The sequence below is a fragment of the Diaphorina citri genome, unplaced genomic scaffold, assembly GCF_000475195.1.
Source record: "Diaphorina citri unplaced genomic scaffold, Diaci psyllid genome assembly version 1.1 scaffold965, whole genome shotgun sequence".
Classification (NCBI taxonomy): Eukaryota; Metazoa; Arthropoda; class Insecta; order Hemiptera; family Psyllidae; genus Diaphorina; species Diaphorina citri.
The window spans coordinates 71,600-85,728 of NW_007378396.1; the positions used below are offsets into that span (position 1 = coordinate 71,600).

At 40.6% G+C, this 14,129-nt stretch overlaps 2 protein-coding genes across 2 annotated transcripts; both read left to right on the forward strand.

Annotated features, from left to right (window-relative positions):
* Nucleotides 1–1,469: 1,469 nt before the first annotated feature.
* On the forward strand, nucleotides 1,470–5,624 carry LOC103513388 (dynein assembly factor 5, axonemal). Its single transcript, XM_026826597.1, has 6 exons — nucleotides 1,470–1,484; nucleotides 1,997–2,316; nucleotides 2,967–3,157; nucleotides 3,619–3,895; nucleotides 4,953–5,136; nucleotides 5,540–5,624. Exons 2-6 carry the CDS (start codon nucleotides 2,010–2,012, stop codon nucleotides 5,622–5,624), a joined length of 1,044 nt encoding a protein of 347 aa, XP_026682398.1. The 5' UTR covers nucleotides 1,470–1,484; nucleotides 1,997–2,009.
* A 72-nt stretch (nucleotides 5,625–5,696) lies between these two features.
* On the forward strand, nucleotides 5,697–11,528 carry LOC103513389 (dynein assembly factor 5, axonemal-like). The gene is made up of 6 exons (XM_017445798.2): nucleotides 5,697–5,931; nucleotides 7,277–7,491; nucleotides 7,928–8,137; nucleotides 8,392–8,902; nucleotides 10,099–10,284; nucleotides 11,092–11,528. The coding sequence occupies exons 1-6, from the start codon at nucleotides 5,871–5,873 to the stop codon at nucleotides 11,526–11,528; spliced, it is 1,620 nt and encodes a 539-aa protein (XP_017301287.1). The 5' UTR covers nucleotides 5,697–5,870.
* The last annotated feature ends 2,601 nt before the right edge of the window (nucleotides 11,529–14,129 follow it).

The window sequence follows — 14,129 nt, forward strand, 5'->3', positions numbered from 1 at the left end:
AAGCAGGGACTGAACACATTCAACTATACACGCCCCTACGTGCAGGACTACAAGACCAAGTATCACTACGACTACAGCTACAGGACCAAGTATCATCAAGCATACACTACGAGCAGGGACTGAACACATTCAACTATACACGCCCCTACGTGCAGGACTACAAGACCAAGTATCACTACGACTACAGCTACAGGACCAAGTATCATCAAGCATACACTACAAGCAGGGACTGAACACATTCAACTATACACGCCCCTACGTGCAGGACTACAAGACCAAGTATCACTACGACTACAGCTACAGGACCAAGTATCATCAAGCATACACTACAAGCAGGGACTGAACACATTCAACTATACACGCCCCTACGTGCAGGACTACAAGACCAAGTATCACTACGACTACAGCTACAGGACCAAGTATCATCAAGCATACACTACAAGCAGGGACTGAACACATTCAACTATACACGCCCCTACGTGCAGGACTACAAGACCAAGTATCACTACGACTACAGCTACAGGACCAAGTATCATCAAGCATACACTACGAGCAGGGACTGAACACATTCAACTATACACGCCCCTACGTGCAGGACTACAAGACCAAGTATCACTACGACTACAGCTACAGGACCAAGTATCATCAAGCATACACTACAAGCAGGGACTGAACACATTCAACTATACACGCCCCTACGTGCAGGACTACAAGACCAAGTATCACTACGACTACAGCTACAGGACCAAGTATCATCAAGCATACACTACAAGCAGGGACTGAACACATTCAACTATACACGCCCCTACGTGCAGGACTACAAGACCAAGTATCACTACGACTACAGCTACAGGACCAAGTATCATCAAGCATACACTACAAGCAGGGACTGAACACATTCAACTATACACGCCCCTACGTGCAGGACTACAAGACCAAGTATCACTACGACTACAGCTACAGGACCAAGTATCATCAAGCATACACTACGAGCAGGGACTGAACACATTCAACTATACACGCCCCTACGTGCAGGACTACAAGACCAAGTATCACTACGACTACAGCTACAGGACCAAGTATCATCAAGCATACACTACAAGCAGGGACTGAACACATTCAACTATACACGCCCCTACGTGCAGGACTACAAGACCAAGTATCACTACGACTACAGCTACAGGACCAAGTATCATCAAGCATACACTACAAGCAGGGACTGAACACATTCAACTATACACGCCCCTACGTGCAGGACTACAAGACCAAGTATCACTACGACTACAGCTACAGGACCAAGTATCATCAAGCATACACTACAAGCAGGGACGATAACTTGATATTTTTGTAGCATCTTAACTTCTTTGTCCACTAGTTTATAAGTAGGTTTGCGTAGGATAGACTCATATTCAGCTCCTATTTCTGCCACTTTGTCATCTTCTAACTGCGCTTCTTTGACTTCATCTTCCGCTCAGAAGAACTTGGTATGTACCAAAGGTTGTATTTAAATCTCTTGTTCTTAAGAAATGGTTTCCCATTATGCCCAGACACTCATGCTCAGATGGTCTGACAGACCTAGGACTGTGAATCTCAAAACTATATCTAGAACAGTCCTTGAACCAATCACTGTTGTAAATGACGTGGTATTCCAGAGTTAAAACACCTCTAAGAGAGGGGGATAAAACCCCCATTTTCCCGTGCATGAATTAATCCTTGAATTAGACCTAAAATGTTACAGTCCCCTCTATCAAATCTATTGAAGAAGAAGAAGAAGAAGAAGAAGAAGAAGAAGAAGAAAACCTATCCATCCCTCATCTCTTCTTTCCCTCACAAATTAGCAATCTTTCCTTATTTTCCAGCCATTCAACAGGAATGACCATAATGACAGATCACCCCAATGAAATAAGAAGAAGAAGAAGAAGAAGAAGAAGAAGAAGAAAACCTGTCCATCCCTCTTCTTTCCCTCACAAATTAGCAATCTTTCCTTATTTTCCAGCCATTCAACAGGAATGACCATAATGACAGATCATCCCAATGAAAAACCTCTACTGCAAACTAAAATAGAAAACAACATCAACATTTTGTCATCGGCTGATAAGAAACGTAGACTCCAAGCACTGTCAGACCTCAAATCCGAGATAAACAATGGAAATCATTCAGAGGATTCACTCAAGGCCCTTATTCATACTCATTATCCGAGCATACTGTCTTGTATTGACGATAAAGCAGAAGCATGCAGAGAACAGGCTATCTCTGTCTTGGAAGATATTGTTGAAAAATTTGTCCGCTTCAAACAAGAACCTGACAAATCACTCGGTAAGATGATAAAGTAACAGGTAAATGAACTGTAGATCTGACTTGACAGCTATTATGTTTAATTTTATTTTCTCAATTTTGGGTATATTTTTTTCTGTAATTTGGTCTGAGCGCACGGCAGTGCGCCAGGCCAAGTTCCAGTAAGCACGCCTGTGTATCTTTACACGAACCGATTCGGCAGAGAAGCATGCCGAGAACAGGCTATCTCTGTTTTGGAAGATATTGTTGAAAAATTTGTCTGCTTCAAACAAGAACCTGACAAATCACTCGGTAAGATGATAAAGTAACAGGTAAATGAACTGTAGATCTGACTTGACAGCTATTATGTAGGTAGGTACTTTAACCCTTCTATGAGGGATCCAGACATCTGATCAAGCCCAATTGAAAAAAAAACACACCTTTGGGTCATTTTATGTTGGAAACATGTTATGAGGCATGCATGCACTTAGGCATGAATTTGCTTTCAGGAATGTAGCTGGTTGTGATTATTTATTTCTAAAGGGAAGAGTAATCTCACTAGGTACCTAGGTACTTACTTAGACACCATTTCTATTACAACCTACCTACCTACCTCTTTTTTTATTTTTTGACATTTTTTGGAGGTTTAATAGAGAAGGAACTGCAACTGAAAAGCTCTGACATGTTCTCAGGTTCTGGTGATGAATTAGTTCAAGTTGTTGGTCAAAATCCAAAGGTCCCTTCTTCCAATGGGAATTGTAAAAAATCTGACATCACCATCAAGAAAGAAGATGAAACCTTTTCCAGAGATTTCACCAATCAACTGGTTTACATTGCTCGGCAGAAGTTTACTTTGGATCAAGCTTACGAAAGCTCAGAAGAAGTAAGATATTGAAGAGATGAGGTATCCTGGGTTGAATGAGGCTTAAAACTATTTTACTTTACATATTTCTTTTTTTCTCACTAGGCACTTATTTCAGGTAGAGGAACTTTTTTTCCAGTCAATCACAACCCGGCCTGATGTGTTGAATGTGCTAGGTAGACATAGCTGCTAAAATTCTCTCATCTTTAGAATTCTTAAAAATTATGAATTGCCTTTCCAACATTTTTCCAACATTGAATGAAATTAGAAATAGATATAGAGATATGTAAACATTATGTCTGGTTAATGTAATTAACAGTGGCTTAATTTATTTTTATTTTTTATTGATATTAAAAAAAAAAAAAATATTTTTCTTTGATAATAAAGAATAAAAAAGTTACCTAATTAGGTAAATTAATTAATTTTTTCCCCATAAAAGGACCATGATAACTTTTCCTCTTCCAATCTCCCTCATCCCACAGGTTCGTCTTCACCTCCTGCAGCTTCTCCATTGTCTCCTTGTCCACTGTAACACATCTGCTCTCATCTCCATCTATCCGGACCTCCTCTCCATTCTCACATCGAGTCTACCCGACCCCTATGCGGAGGTCAAAGTCCTGTGTGCCCAGCTTGTGTCGAGTATTGCCCAGGGCAATGCGAGGCAATTTCATCAGAGTGGAGAGTGCTTGGTGGCGCCCCTGGTGGCCAATTTGGCACACAGGCATAGTCGAGTGAGATGTGCTACTGTGCAGGCTGTAGGTAAGTGATATGCTCTAACAATATTTACTTTCATACATGAGTATTGATTAGTTATCTGAGGAGATAAGAGTAGTGTATCCTAATGCCCTAACAATTTACTTTCATGAGTATTGATTAGTTATCTGAGGAGATAAGAGTAGTGTATCCTAATGCCCTAACAATTTACTTTCATACACAAGTAGTTATCTGAGGAGAAAAAGAGCAGTGTATTTTAATGAGTAAATGAGTACACAGCAGTGTGCAGTTTCATAGTGTTGTCCTAAACAGGTAAGGTTCTTCCTTGAAACAGCTGACTTTTTCCTTAACCTATTCTCGTAACTTCAATTTTGGGATGATAAGACCTCTCTTGTTTCAGTTCCAACAGCTCCCTGTCATATTCTTGCAGAGGGTTCCTTGAAAAAGGTCTCCATCTATCCGGACCTCCTCTCCATTCTCACAACGAGTCTACCCGACCCCTATGCGGAGGTCAAAGTCCTGTGTGCCCAGCTTGTGTCGAGTATTGCTCGGGGCAATGCGAGGCAATTTCATCAGAGTGGAGAGTGCTTGGTGGCGCCCCTGGTGGCCAATTTGGCACACAGGCATAGTCGAGTGAGATGTGCTACTGTGCAGGCTGTAGGTAAGTGATAGGTATGCCATAACAATATTTACTTTCATACGTGAGAATTGATTAGTTATCTGAGGAGATAGTAGTGTATCTTAATGCCCTAACAATTTACTTCAATACACAAGTAGTTATCTGAGGAGAAAAAAAGCAGTGTATTTTAATGAGTAAATGAGTACACAGCAGTGTGCAGTTTCATAGTGTTGTCCAAAACAGGTAAGGTTCTTCCTTGGAACAGCTAACTTTTTCCTTATCCTATTCTCCTAACTTCAATTTTGGGATGATAAGACCTCTCTTGTTTCAGTTCCAACAGCTCCCTGTCATATTCTTGCAGAGGGTTCCTTGAAAAAGGACATATTCTAATGAGACCCTTGTATTTACATCATACTTGTTCCTCTTTAACACCACTGTTATTAGGTAAGATTAAGTAAGTAAGTTGAATCGCCTTGTTCCCAGGTGATGCAGTTCTGTACGGTAATAACAAAAGTCTGAATGACGTCACGGGGCCTCTTGCCGAACGTCTATTTGATCAGAACCCTAGCGTTAGATCAGAAGTTCTGGAAGTGGCCACCAGATGGCTCCTAGAGCTACCTGATAGATATTCTTACTTTGCCAAGATCATACCTCTGATTCTAACTTGGTAAGTGAGTGGTGGGAGCACATAGGGTGCCAAGCTAAGCAACCTCATATTATTGTAAGATCTCTGGGTGGTTTTGAAAGCTCATAAAGTTGAAACACTTTTTTAATTGTCTTGATAAAAGGGACTTGTTTTGACTCTTGACACACCATAATAAATTGAAATTGAATAGAAAAATATTTTACATTTTATGTATTGAACTGAAAAATGTTTAAAAAAGAGCTTAGCCATCCTAGTTAGCTTGGTTGGTAGTGTAAGCGCTAAGTCGCGGGTTCGATTTTCGTCCAGGGCGGATTTTATCCTAAACAGATTAGGATTCTTCCTTGGAACTGCTGGCTTTCTTCCATCCCGTCTTTGCTTTCGTGACGATAAGACCTTACAGTTCCCTCTATCTTGTGATTTTCAGTCTCTGCGATGAGTTGCCATCAATTCAGGTGAAGGCAATGGACAATTTGAGTCAAGAGTTGACTCATTATCCTGCCCTTACCTAGACCTAATCTGGGTAAGTGAATTGAATGAATTGAGTAGACTCAAGGATAAGATGGAGTTTCTGAGTCAAGAGTTGACTCATTATCCTGCCGGAGTACCTAGACCTAATCTGGGTAAGTGAAATGAATGAATTGAGTAGACTCAAGGATAAGATGGAGTTTCTGAGTCAAGAGTTGACTCATTATCCTGCCGGAGTACCTAGACCTAATCTGGGTAAGTGAATTGAACCGAGTAGACTCAAGGATAAGATGGAGTTTCTGAGTCAAGAGTTGACTCATTATCCTGCCGGAGTACCTAGACCTAATCTGGGTAAGTAAGTGTGAGTAGATAGGTAGTAGATAGTGTGAGATTCATTTCTTATTTCAGGCGGAGGTCTCAGTCCGTCTCACATGGACATAGTAGTGGCTATCTTCACTCAGGTTGTACAACCGGACAATGATGCTAATCTTATACTGAAAATGTTGCTGCTCCTATGTCAATGCTTGGATAATCCTAACAGTGCCTTAGCCTCTGTACTCAACCTAGCGCCGGTCATCAATAGAATTATACAAGGTAAGAAGTAGAGCTGATAGGTAGACATTTAGTTTGAGTCCAATAGAAGTGATTTGATTCCAATAGAAATGAAGCATTTGGGTTAAAAAAAAGGTCGATTTCCATATAAAAAGTTGTAAAAATCGAAATGTGAGGTAAGAACACCTAAAAAGTAATTACATGGTTTTTTAAAATTTAAAGGTCGAAAATTCAAATTTCCTTTTCCGTTCTACTGAAATAGTTCAAAGAATTGTGGAATCGAACTCACGACCTAGCGCTTACAAGGTAGACGTGCTACTCTGCAATCTAACTAGACTGGCTAATAACCTATTATTTATTTAGACGCTAAGCAGCAAGGCCGTGTGTTTAACCTATTAAAAGTAAACAAAAACATGTTGTAATTGTAATGGTTGTATTCCACAGACATACTCTCAGTTCATCTCGTATGGAGAGCCGGAAGATCTCAGGAGGCGCTCAGAACCGCCGCCGTGGCGGCCCTGCGCTCCTGTCTCTGTAGCATGACCTCCGGGACATGCTACGGCTCTGATAGCATGACCCACGAGCCAAATGTCAGCGGTAATAGCACGACCAGTCAAAATCCCGAGTGTCCGTCTTCTGAAGGTCATATTGACAGTGTAGCTCTAGTTAGCATGACCAGTGAGCAATCTTGACTCATTATCCTGCCGGAATACCTAGACCTAATCTGGGTAAGTGAACTGAATGAATTGAGTAGACTCAAGGATAAGATGGAGTTTCTGACTCAAGAGTTGACTCATTATCCTGCCGGAGTACCTAGACCTAATCTGGGTAAGTGAACTGAATTGAGTAGACTCAAACTTTTCTGAGAATCCTACCACGTTAAATAACTTCTTCGCCTTTTCCCGTGTACCGACGCGTTCGACGTTTTTCGTCTGTCTTTCAATCCGCCCTGACTAGGGTGATTGCTTTGGGCTGACATTTGGTTTTGGCTGCAAATTTTCCGAGTGGATGGCCTTCGCACTCAACCTTTGCTATTTCTTTAGCGAACGAAACACAGGCTCTGGTATACTCCCTGTTTAACGTTCCCCAGCCAGACACTCCCTCGTTAAGTAAATAACACAATCCAATATTTTCTCTCCCATAGGCTGTCGTGTCCTCGTGCAAAGGGAAATGTCCAAGTTTCTACCCGCCCTCCAAACCGAGCTCTTCCATTGGTTGCCCCAAGTCCGCATCAAATCAGCACAACTCCTCTGTAGCCTAAGTCAGCATGAGGAACATAATATCGTGCAGCATATTCCCAGTGTACTAACTATGATGTATCGTGCTTGTAATGATGAGGAGAGTGCAGTACGAGATAACGTAAGTACGAGGTATATAATGTAAAAAATTCATTCAGTGCACTCTTTTTTGGACCCCTTTTTATTTGCCCACTGAGATTTCGGATTTCGCGAACCATTTTGTACTGAATGAATGATGGGTTTAATGAAGGAATACAAGGACAAGTATAAATGAATACAAGGATACTTACATATAGGTACTCATAATTATTTAATGTACTCATTTCTATCTGATTTCAGAGAGTCTCAAGACGTTGGGTGCACTAAGGCCCAGTATTCTGCTCAAATATATTCGAGGTTTAATGAATGCGACTCGATAACAGAAGCTGGAAGGCAACTCTCCTCATGCCGCGGTGTGTTTTAAGACAGCGGGGATAGCACGTTGTTGCTGTGATTATGAATGCAACTCAATTTTCCTGTTATTTTTTTCTTTTTCTTTTTCATTTTTCTTTCTCCAGGTAGAGCGTGCGGCTGAAATGATAGGCTACTTCGTACCTCCGTCTGTCTACTGCCCTCTCATCCTGCCCACTCTGGACGAGGCGTGTACTCAGGGACATATAACAGTATTGGCTGCCATTCTGAAGGGTGGACGTGTGGACGAGGTGGCTGTGGAGATGGACAAGATAGCGCGCTTCCTGAGTCAGCCTCATATCTGTCAGAATAGAGAGGTAAGCCGTGTAAAATGATTCTGGAAAGATGGAAATTAATAAAAAGATTATTGAAAAAGGAAGCTATTTTTTTCTTCGACTTTTCCCGTGTTCAGACGGGGTCGGTGTTTTTCGTCAGCCTCTCAATCCGCCCTAACTGAGGTGATTGCTTTGGGCTGACATTTGGTTTTGGCTACAAATTTTACGAGTGGATGCCTTTCGCACTCATGCTCAACCCATTCGCCATTGACGGAATGTTATGTTTTTCTTTTCAGGCAGAATATCAATCTCGTCTTCTTTCCATCGTTTCTACTCTTCTCAAATCATATCCCTCTCTACTCAATCAACAATCAAGTTCTACTCAACAAACGAATTGCACTCAACAACCAAGTACCACTCAACAATCATCGGACACTCCCGCTCAATCAGTCGTCACTCAAGAGCCATTGGATACTCAACCCTCCAATCAATCAGACAGTCAAGCCCTCAATCAAGAAGCAAGTGTAACTCAACAATTACCTGTCTCTCAGCAATCTAGCATCACTCAATCCCTATTCACTCTTCTCATCACAATCCGCGGTCTCTCCTCCAGACCATCAGAGCTGGACAGTTCCCATCAGCTCCTGGGTCTCCTAAGCCAGAGTGCAGGGTTCGATTCCCAGGCGGATATGTTCAGGGAGTTGAGTGCGTCAGTTTTAAACGCATGCGTCACGGACGTTAAGGATTGGTGCGTTAGTTCGCCGTGGAGATGCGTTCTGGATGCGATCCTGTCGTATCCTAATATACGTGAGTACATACATACATATCCTTAGTCGTTCTTTTTTTTTTAAGTAAATACATTCTTATTTATTTTTGAATCAACAATACATAGGTGGAACGGACAGGTTGACCAATACGTGAGTGACGACTGGTGCGTTAGTTCGCCGTGGAGATGCGTTCTGGATGCGATCCTGTCGTATCCTAATATACGTGAGTACATACATATCCTTATTCGTTCTTTTTTTAAAGTAAATACTTTCATATTTATTTTTACTTTCTATTACCCTTACGTATAGGGAACCTATACAAGGTAATGAGAAAGTATTGCAATCGGTCCAAATTTTCAAAATCGGGAAATGGGTGGAAATATCCGTTTTGGGGTCCCCTGATTCCAAAAAAGTGGTTTTTAGCCCATGGTCTGTACGTAACGTACGTACGTACGTATGTACGTACTACAGGTTTAAATGGGAAAAAGTAAATAGTTGTGAACAAAATATCTCAAGAACGGTTTATCGTAGAGAAATGAAATTTGGTATGCTATCCCGGCATGGTCCAAGGACGCGACTGTAACAATTTGGTAAAAATCGGATAGTCACCCATCCAGATATCAACCAAAGTAATTGTTACTTAACCCTCATTTCGGGGGAAATGTTGAAAAGGTTGGGAACAAAATATCTCAAGAACCGTTTGTCGTAAAGCGATGAAATTTGGTATGCTATCCCGGCATGGTCCAAGGACGCGACTGTAACAATTTGGTAAAAATCGGACAATCACCCATCCAGATATTAACCAAAGTAATTGTTACTTAACCCTCATTTCGGGGGAAATGTTGAAAAGGTTGGGAACAAAATATCTCAAGAACCGTTTGTCGTAAAGCGATGAAATTTGGTATGCTATCCCGATATGGTCCAAGGACGCGACTGTAACAATTTGGCAAAAATCGGATAGTCACCCATCCTGATATTAACCAAAGTCATTGTTGCTTAACCCTTATTTCGTAAAAACGGTAAGAGACATCGAAAACATTTGGTCATTCAGATGTGAATATTCTAATCAATGTGATTTTTCACCCCGAATCGAATGGTGCTACTTTTAGTACTGTATGACTTACGGTTGAGAAGTTGCGGGTTCGATACTCCCCTGTGTCAACAAATTCCTGTTTTGTAAACACAAGTTATTTATTTTTCATTATTTCAATACCCCCAATCCATTTCTTATTTCAGGCGGAGGTCTCAGTCCGTCTCACATGGACACAGTAGTGGCTATCTTCACTCAGGTTGTACAACCGGACAATGATGCTAATCTTATACTGAAAATGTTACTGCTCCTATGTCAATGCTTGGATAATCCTAACAGTGCCTTAGCCTCTGTACTCAACCTAGCACCGGTCATCAATAGAATTATACAAGGTAAGAAGTAGAGCTAATCTTATACTGAAAATGTTACTGCTCCTATGTCAATGCTTGGATAATCCTAACAGTGCCTTGGCCTCTGTACTCAACCTAGCACCGGTCATCAATAGAATTATACAAGGTAAGAAGTAGAGCTGATGGGTAGACATTTAGTTTGATTCCAATAATAGAAGTGTTGCATTTAGGTTGAAAAAAAAAGAAAAAAAAATTAAAAATAAAATAAGGATGAAAGGTCGATAATATCCAGGTAAAAAGTTGTGAAAAATCCAAATCTGAGGTCAAAAATCCGAAAAAGTAATTTTAAAGGTTGAAAATTCAATTTTTATTTGCCGTTCTAATCAAAAAGTTTGAAGAGTAGTGAAATCAAAGCCAATATGTTGTCTGCAAGCAAGCTGTGCTCGGGACAGTTAATGTGACGTCATCGCGTACGAGAGCGTATGCCGTGACGTCAGAGTTCAAGATTTACCGGTATTTTTTAAATGGATTTATCTCGGGATCTAGAAGTCGTAGAAGAAAAAGAAAAATTCCCTAGTTCCTCATTTTTTCTGCTCTTTGACTTTCAAAACCCCACCTAAATCAGCGCAATTGCTCTATTGTTGTATTCCACAGACATACTATCAGTACGAGAGCGTATGCCGTGACGTCAGAGTTCAAGATTGACCGGTATTTTTTAAATGGATTTATCTCGGGATCTAGAAGTCATAGAAGAAAAAGAAAAATTCCCTAATTCCTCATTTTTTCTGCTCTTTGACTTTCAAAACCCCACCTAAATCAGCGCAATTGCTCTATTGTTGTATTCCACAGACATACTATCAGTTCATCTCGTATGGAGAGCCGGAAGATCTCAGGAGGCGCTCAGAACCGCCGCCGTGGCCGCCCTACGCTCCTGTCTCTGTAGCATGACCTCCGGGACATGCTACGGCTCTGATAGCATGTCTTCTGGGCCCAACATTAGCGGTGATAGCACGACCAGTCAAAATCCCGAGTGTCCGTCTTCTGAAGGTCATATTGACAGTGTAGCTCTAGTTAGCATGACCAGTGAGCAATCTGTTAGTATGTCTCCCGGTACACTGGACACTATATTACCACTCCTGATGGCCTGTTTGGAAGATGGTGCTGTTAAAACACGGATGTACAGTGTGGACTGTGTGCTTCTATTGGTGACTAGATACCGATTGAAATCGAACTGGAGTGGGGATGTATTTGACAAATTGTACCACATAGTGAAAAACTGTTGTTAGATAACAGAAGTCGAATAGAATATACCCTGTTTTTGCTGCCAGAATAAGACTGAAAAGTCCCTTTACTCCCGCATCACTAAATCAGTTCTGATGCAGAATAAGTTTAATAATTATTTTAATTAAAAGTACCGAATTTCAAAGGCCTATGTTAGAGGAAACATCTATGAACAATATCTGACGTAGGTACATACATTAAATAATAAAAACTTTGGTTCATATTTGGTTTTATATATTTTCTTGGCAAAAGGCAAAGAAACTTTTCAAAGTTGCTAATGTCATAATCATGAAGCTTTTATATCTTACTTACCAAGTGTTAATTTCAAAGTAGTACTTGGACTTGAAATAAAAATACTTCTTCACCAACGTATCCACCTTAGAGTTGCCCAACCTGGCTGTTTCATTCGTGTCGAGCAGTGAAACATCCACGTGTTCTGTCTCATTCAGCACTCGCTCTAGTGTTTCATCGACCACGGCTTCGTATAGGCCGCTGATGGTCGCTCTCAGGTCGCTACAGTTCTCGTAGGCGCGGAATTTGGAGCGTCTGTAGCGGTCTATATGGGTCGGGTCTAACCAGTAGTTATCTAGTCGGTTGGAGGGGTTTATGACGTAGGGGCCAGGGGCCTGATGGCCCAGTACACAGGGTGTTAATATGAAGAAGAGACTTATACAGTGTGTTAGTGTGAAGTAGAGGAGAGAACATTTTGGGATGTTGCGGAATTTGGAGCGTCTGTAGCGGTCTATATGGACCGGGTCTAACCAGTAGTTATCTAGTCGGTTGGAGGGGTTTATGACGTAGGGGCCAGGGGCTTGATGGCCCAGTACACAGGGTGTTAATATGAAGAAGAGACTTATACAGTGTGTTAGTGTGAAGTAGAGGAGAGAACATTTTGGGATGTTGTGACTGTTAGAGGATGAACTGTGGGAGTGTTTGCACATTTTTTTAATGGTTTATGACTATATTATTAGGTTATCACTTACTATATTGATTTTTTTTTTTTAATATCGATTTTAATTCTACTTTTTTACACCTCTGTTCTATACAGAACCAAATTTCTCTGAAAAATATAAATATTAAACGTTTTTTTCTTTTTTATCACTCGAGAAAATAAAATTTATTCATTCATAAAAGCGTAAAAAACTACACTTTAATATAAAACAAATGACAGCAGGAAATGACACGTTTCGTCATCTCTTGATGTCATCTTCAGAACAACTAAAAGTATATCAAATCACATAACCCTTTCTTTGTTACGCCCTACGTCACTGAGTTCCACCATGCCTTCACTGATGGGCATTTCTTGGAGAAGTCACAATTGTTTTGTTTTGTATTACTATTGTTTTGTTTTAATCAATTTAATGTACACACAGGTCTTTTGACTATTGTCTTTTGACTCGGTGCTCCTACGTCACTGAGTTCCACCACGCCTTCACTGATGGGCATTTCTTGGAGAAGTCACAATAATTGTTTTGTTTTGTATTACTATTGTTTTGTTTTAATCAATTTAATGTACACACAGGTCTTTTGACTATTGTCTTTTGACTCGGTGCTCTAGTTGACCTAGTAATGTTCTTATTGATGTAGAAGTCTTGCTTTTGAATTTGTGATTGAAATAAATTCTATGAAATTTGAACAACAAAAGAGCGAGTAATTTCAATTAGTCTTAAACTCGTAAAACAAAATATACTTGTAGAAAATAAATTTACTTGTGCTTTTTGATGCTACTAACTCACCAAATAAATTACCGCATTTGAAAAGAATAATTTGAATCGATTTTAATTTAGAAATCACGGAATTTCAACTAAGCTGAAAATTGAAATAAAAATGTATATTTTTACTCTTCTCCACCAAATATTGGATTAAACATTTAATTAAACAACAAATTTTAAAATCATAACCTTTCGAATTTTCTTTGTTCTGTTTTGATTTGTTCTAAAAACCTAGGTATATGATGATGCATTCAAATTAGTTATAAAACTTCTTGGTAAAACTCAATGTAAACTGCAAGTGATGAAATGACCTCAAGAGGCTGACTGCACCTTGTTTGCTGGGATCATCCACTCCTGAATTGTTCTGTCGAGGCTGAGTGCATTTCTTAATTGTTCTGACGAGGCTAAGTTGCACCTCAAAAAGAAATGCATGTCGAGACGGTCACCCATTCAAGTTTACACCACGATCACCGTTACTCCAGGATGTTGCCCTAAGTGACCACCAGAGGGTTGCATGGTGCGCGTTACCCAAGGTTCATGCGCGCGCAGCGTATTATCCATCTCGCTCTAACACTGAGCGTCCTAGTTACCATGACAACCTGTTCAAATGATTCTAACGATTCGTTAAGTTTGCCTCAAGATTTACTGCACCTTGTTTGCTGAGATCATTCACTCCTGAATTGTTCTGTCGAGGCTGAGTGCATTTCCTAATTGTTCTGACGAGGCTAAGTTGCCCCTCAAAAAGAAATGCATGTCGAGACGGTCACCCATTCAAGTTTACACCACGATCACCGTTACTCCAAGATGTTGCCCTAAGTGACCACCAGAGGGTTGCATGGTGCGTGTTGCCCAAGGTTCATGCGCGCGCAGCGTATTCTCCATCTCGCTCTATAT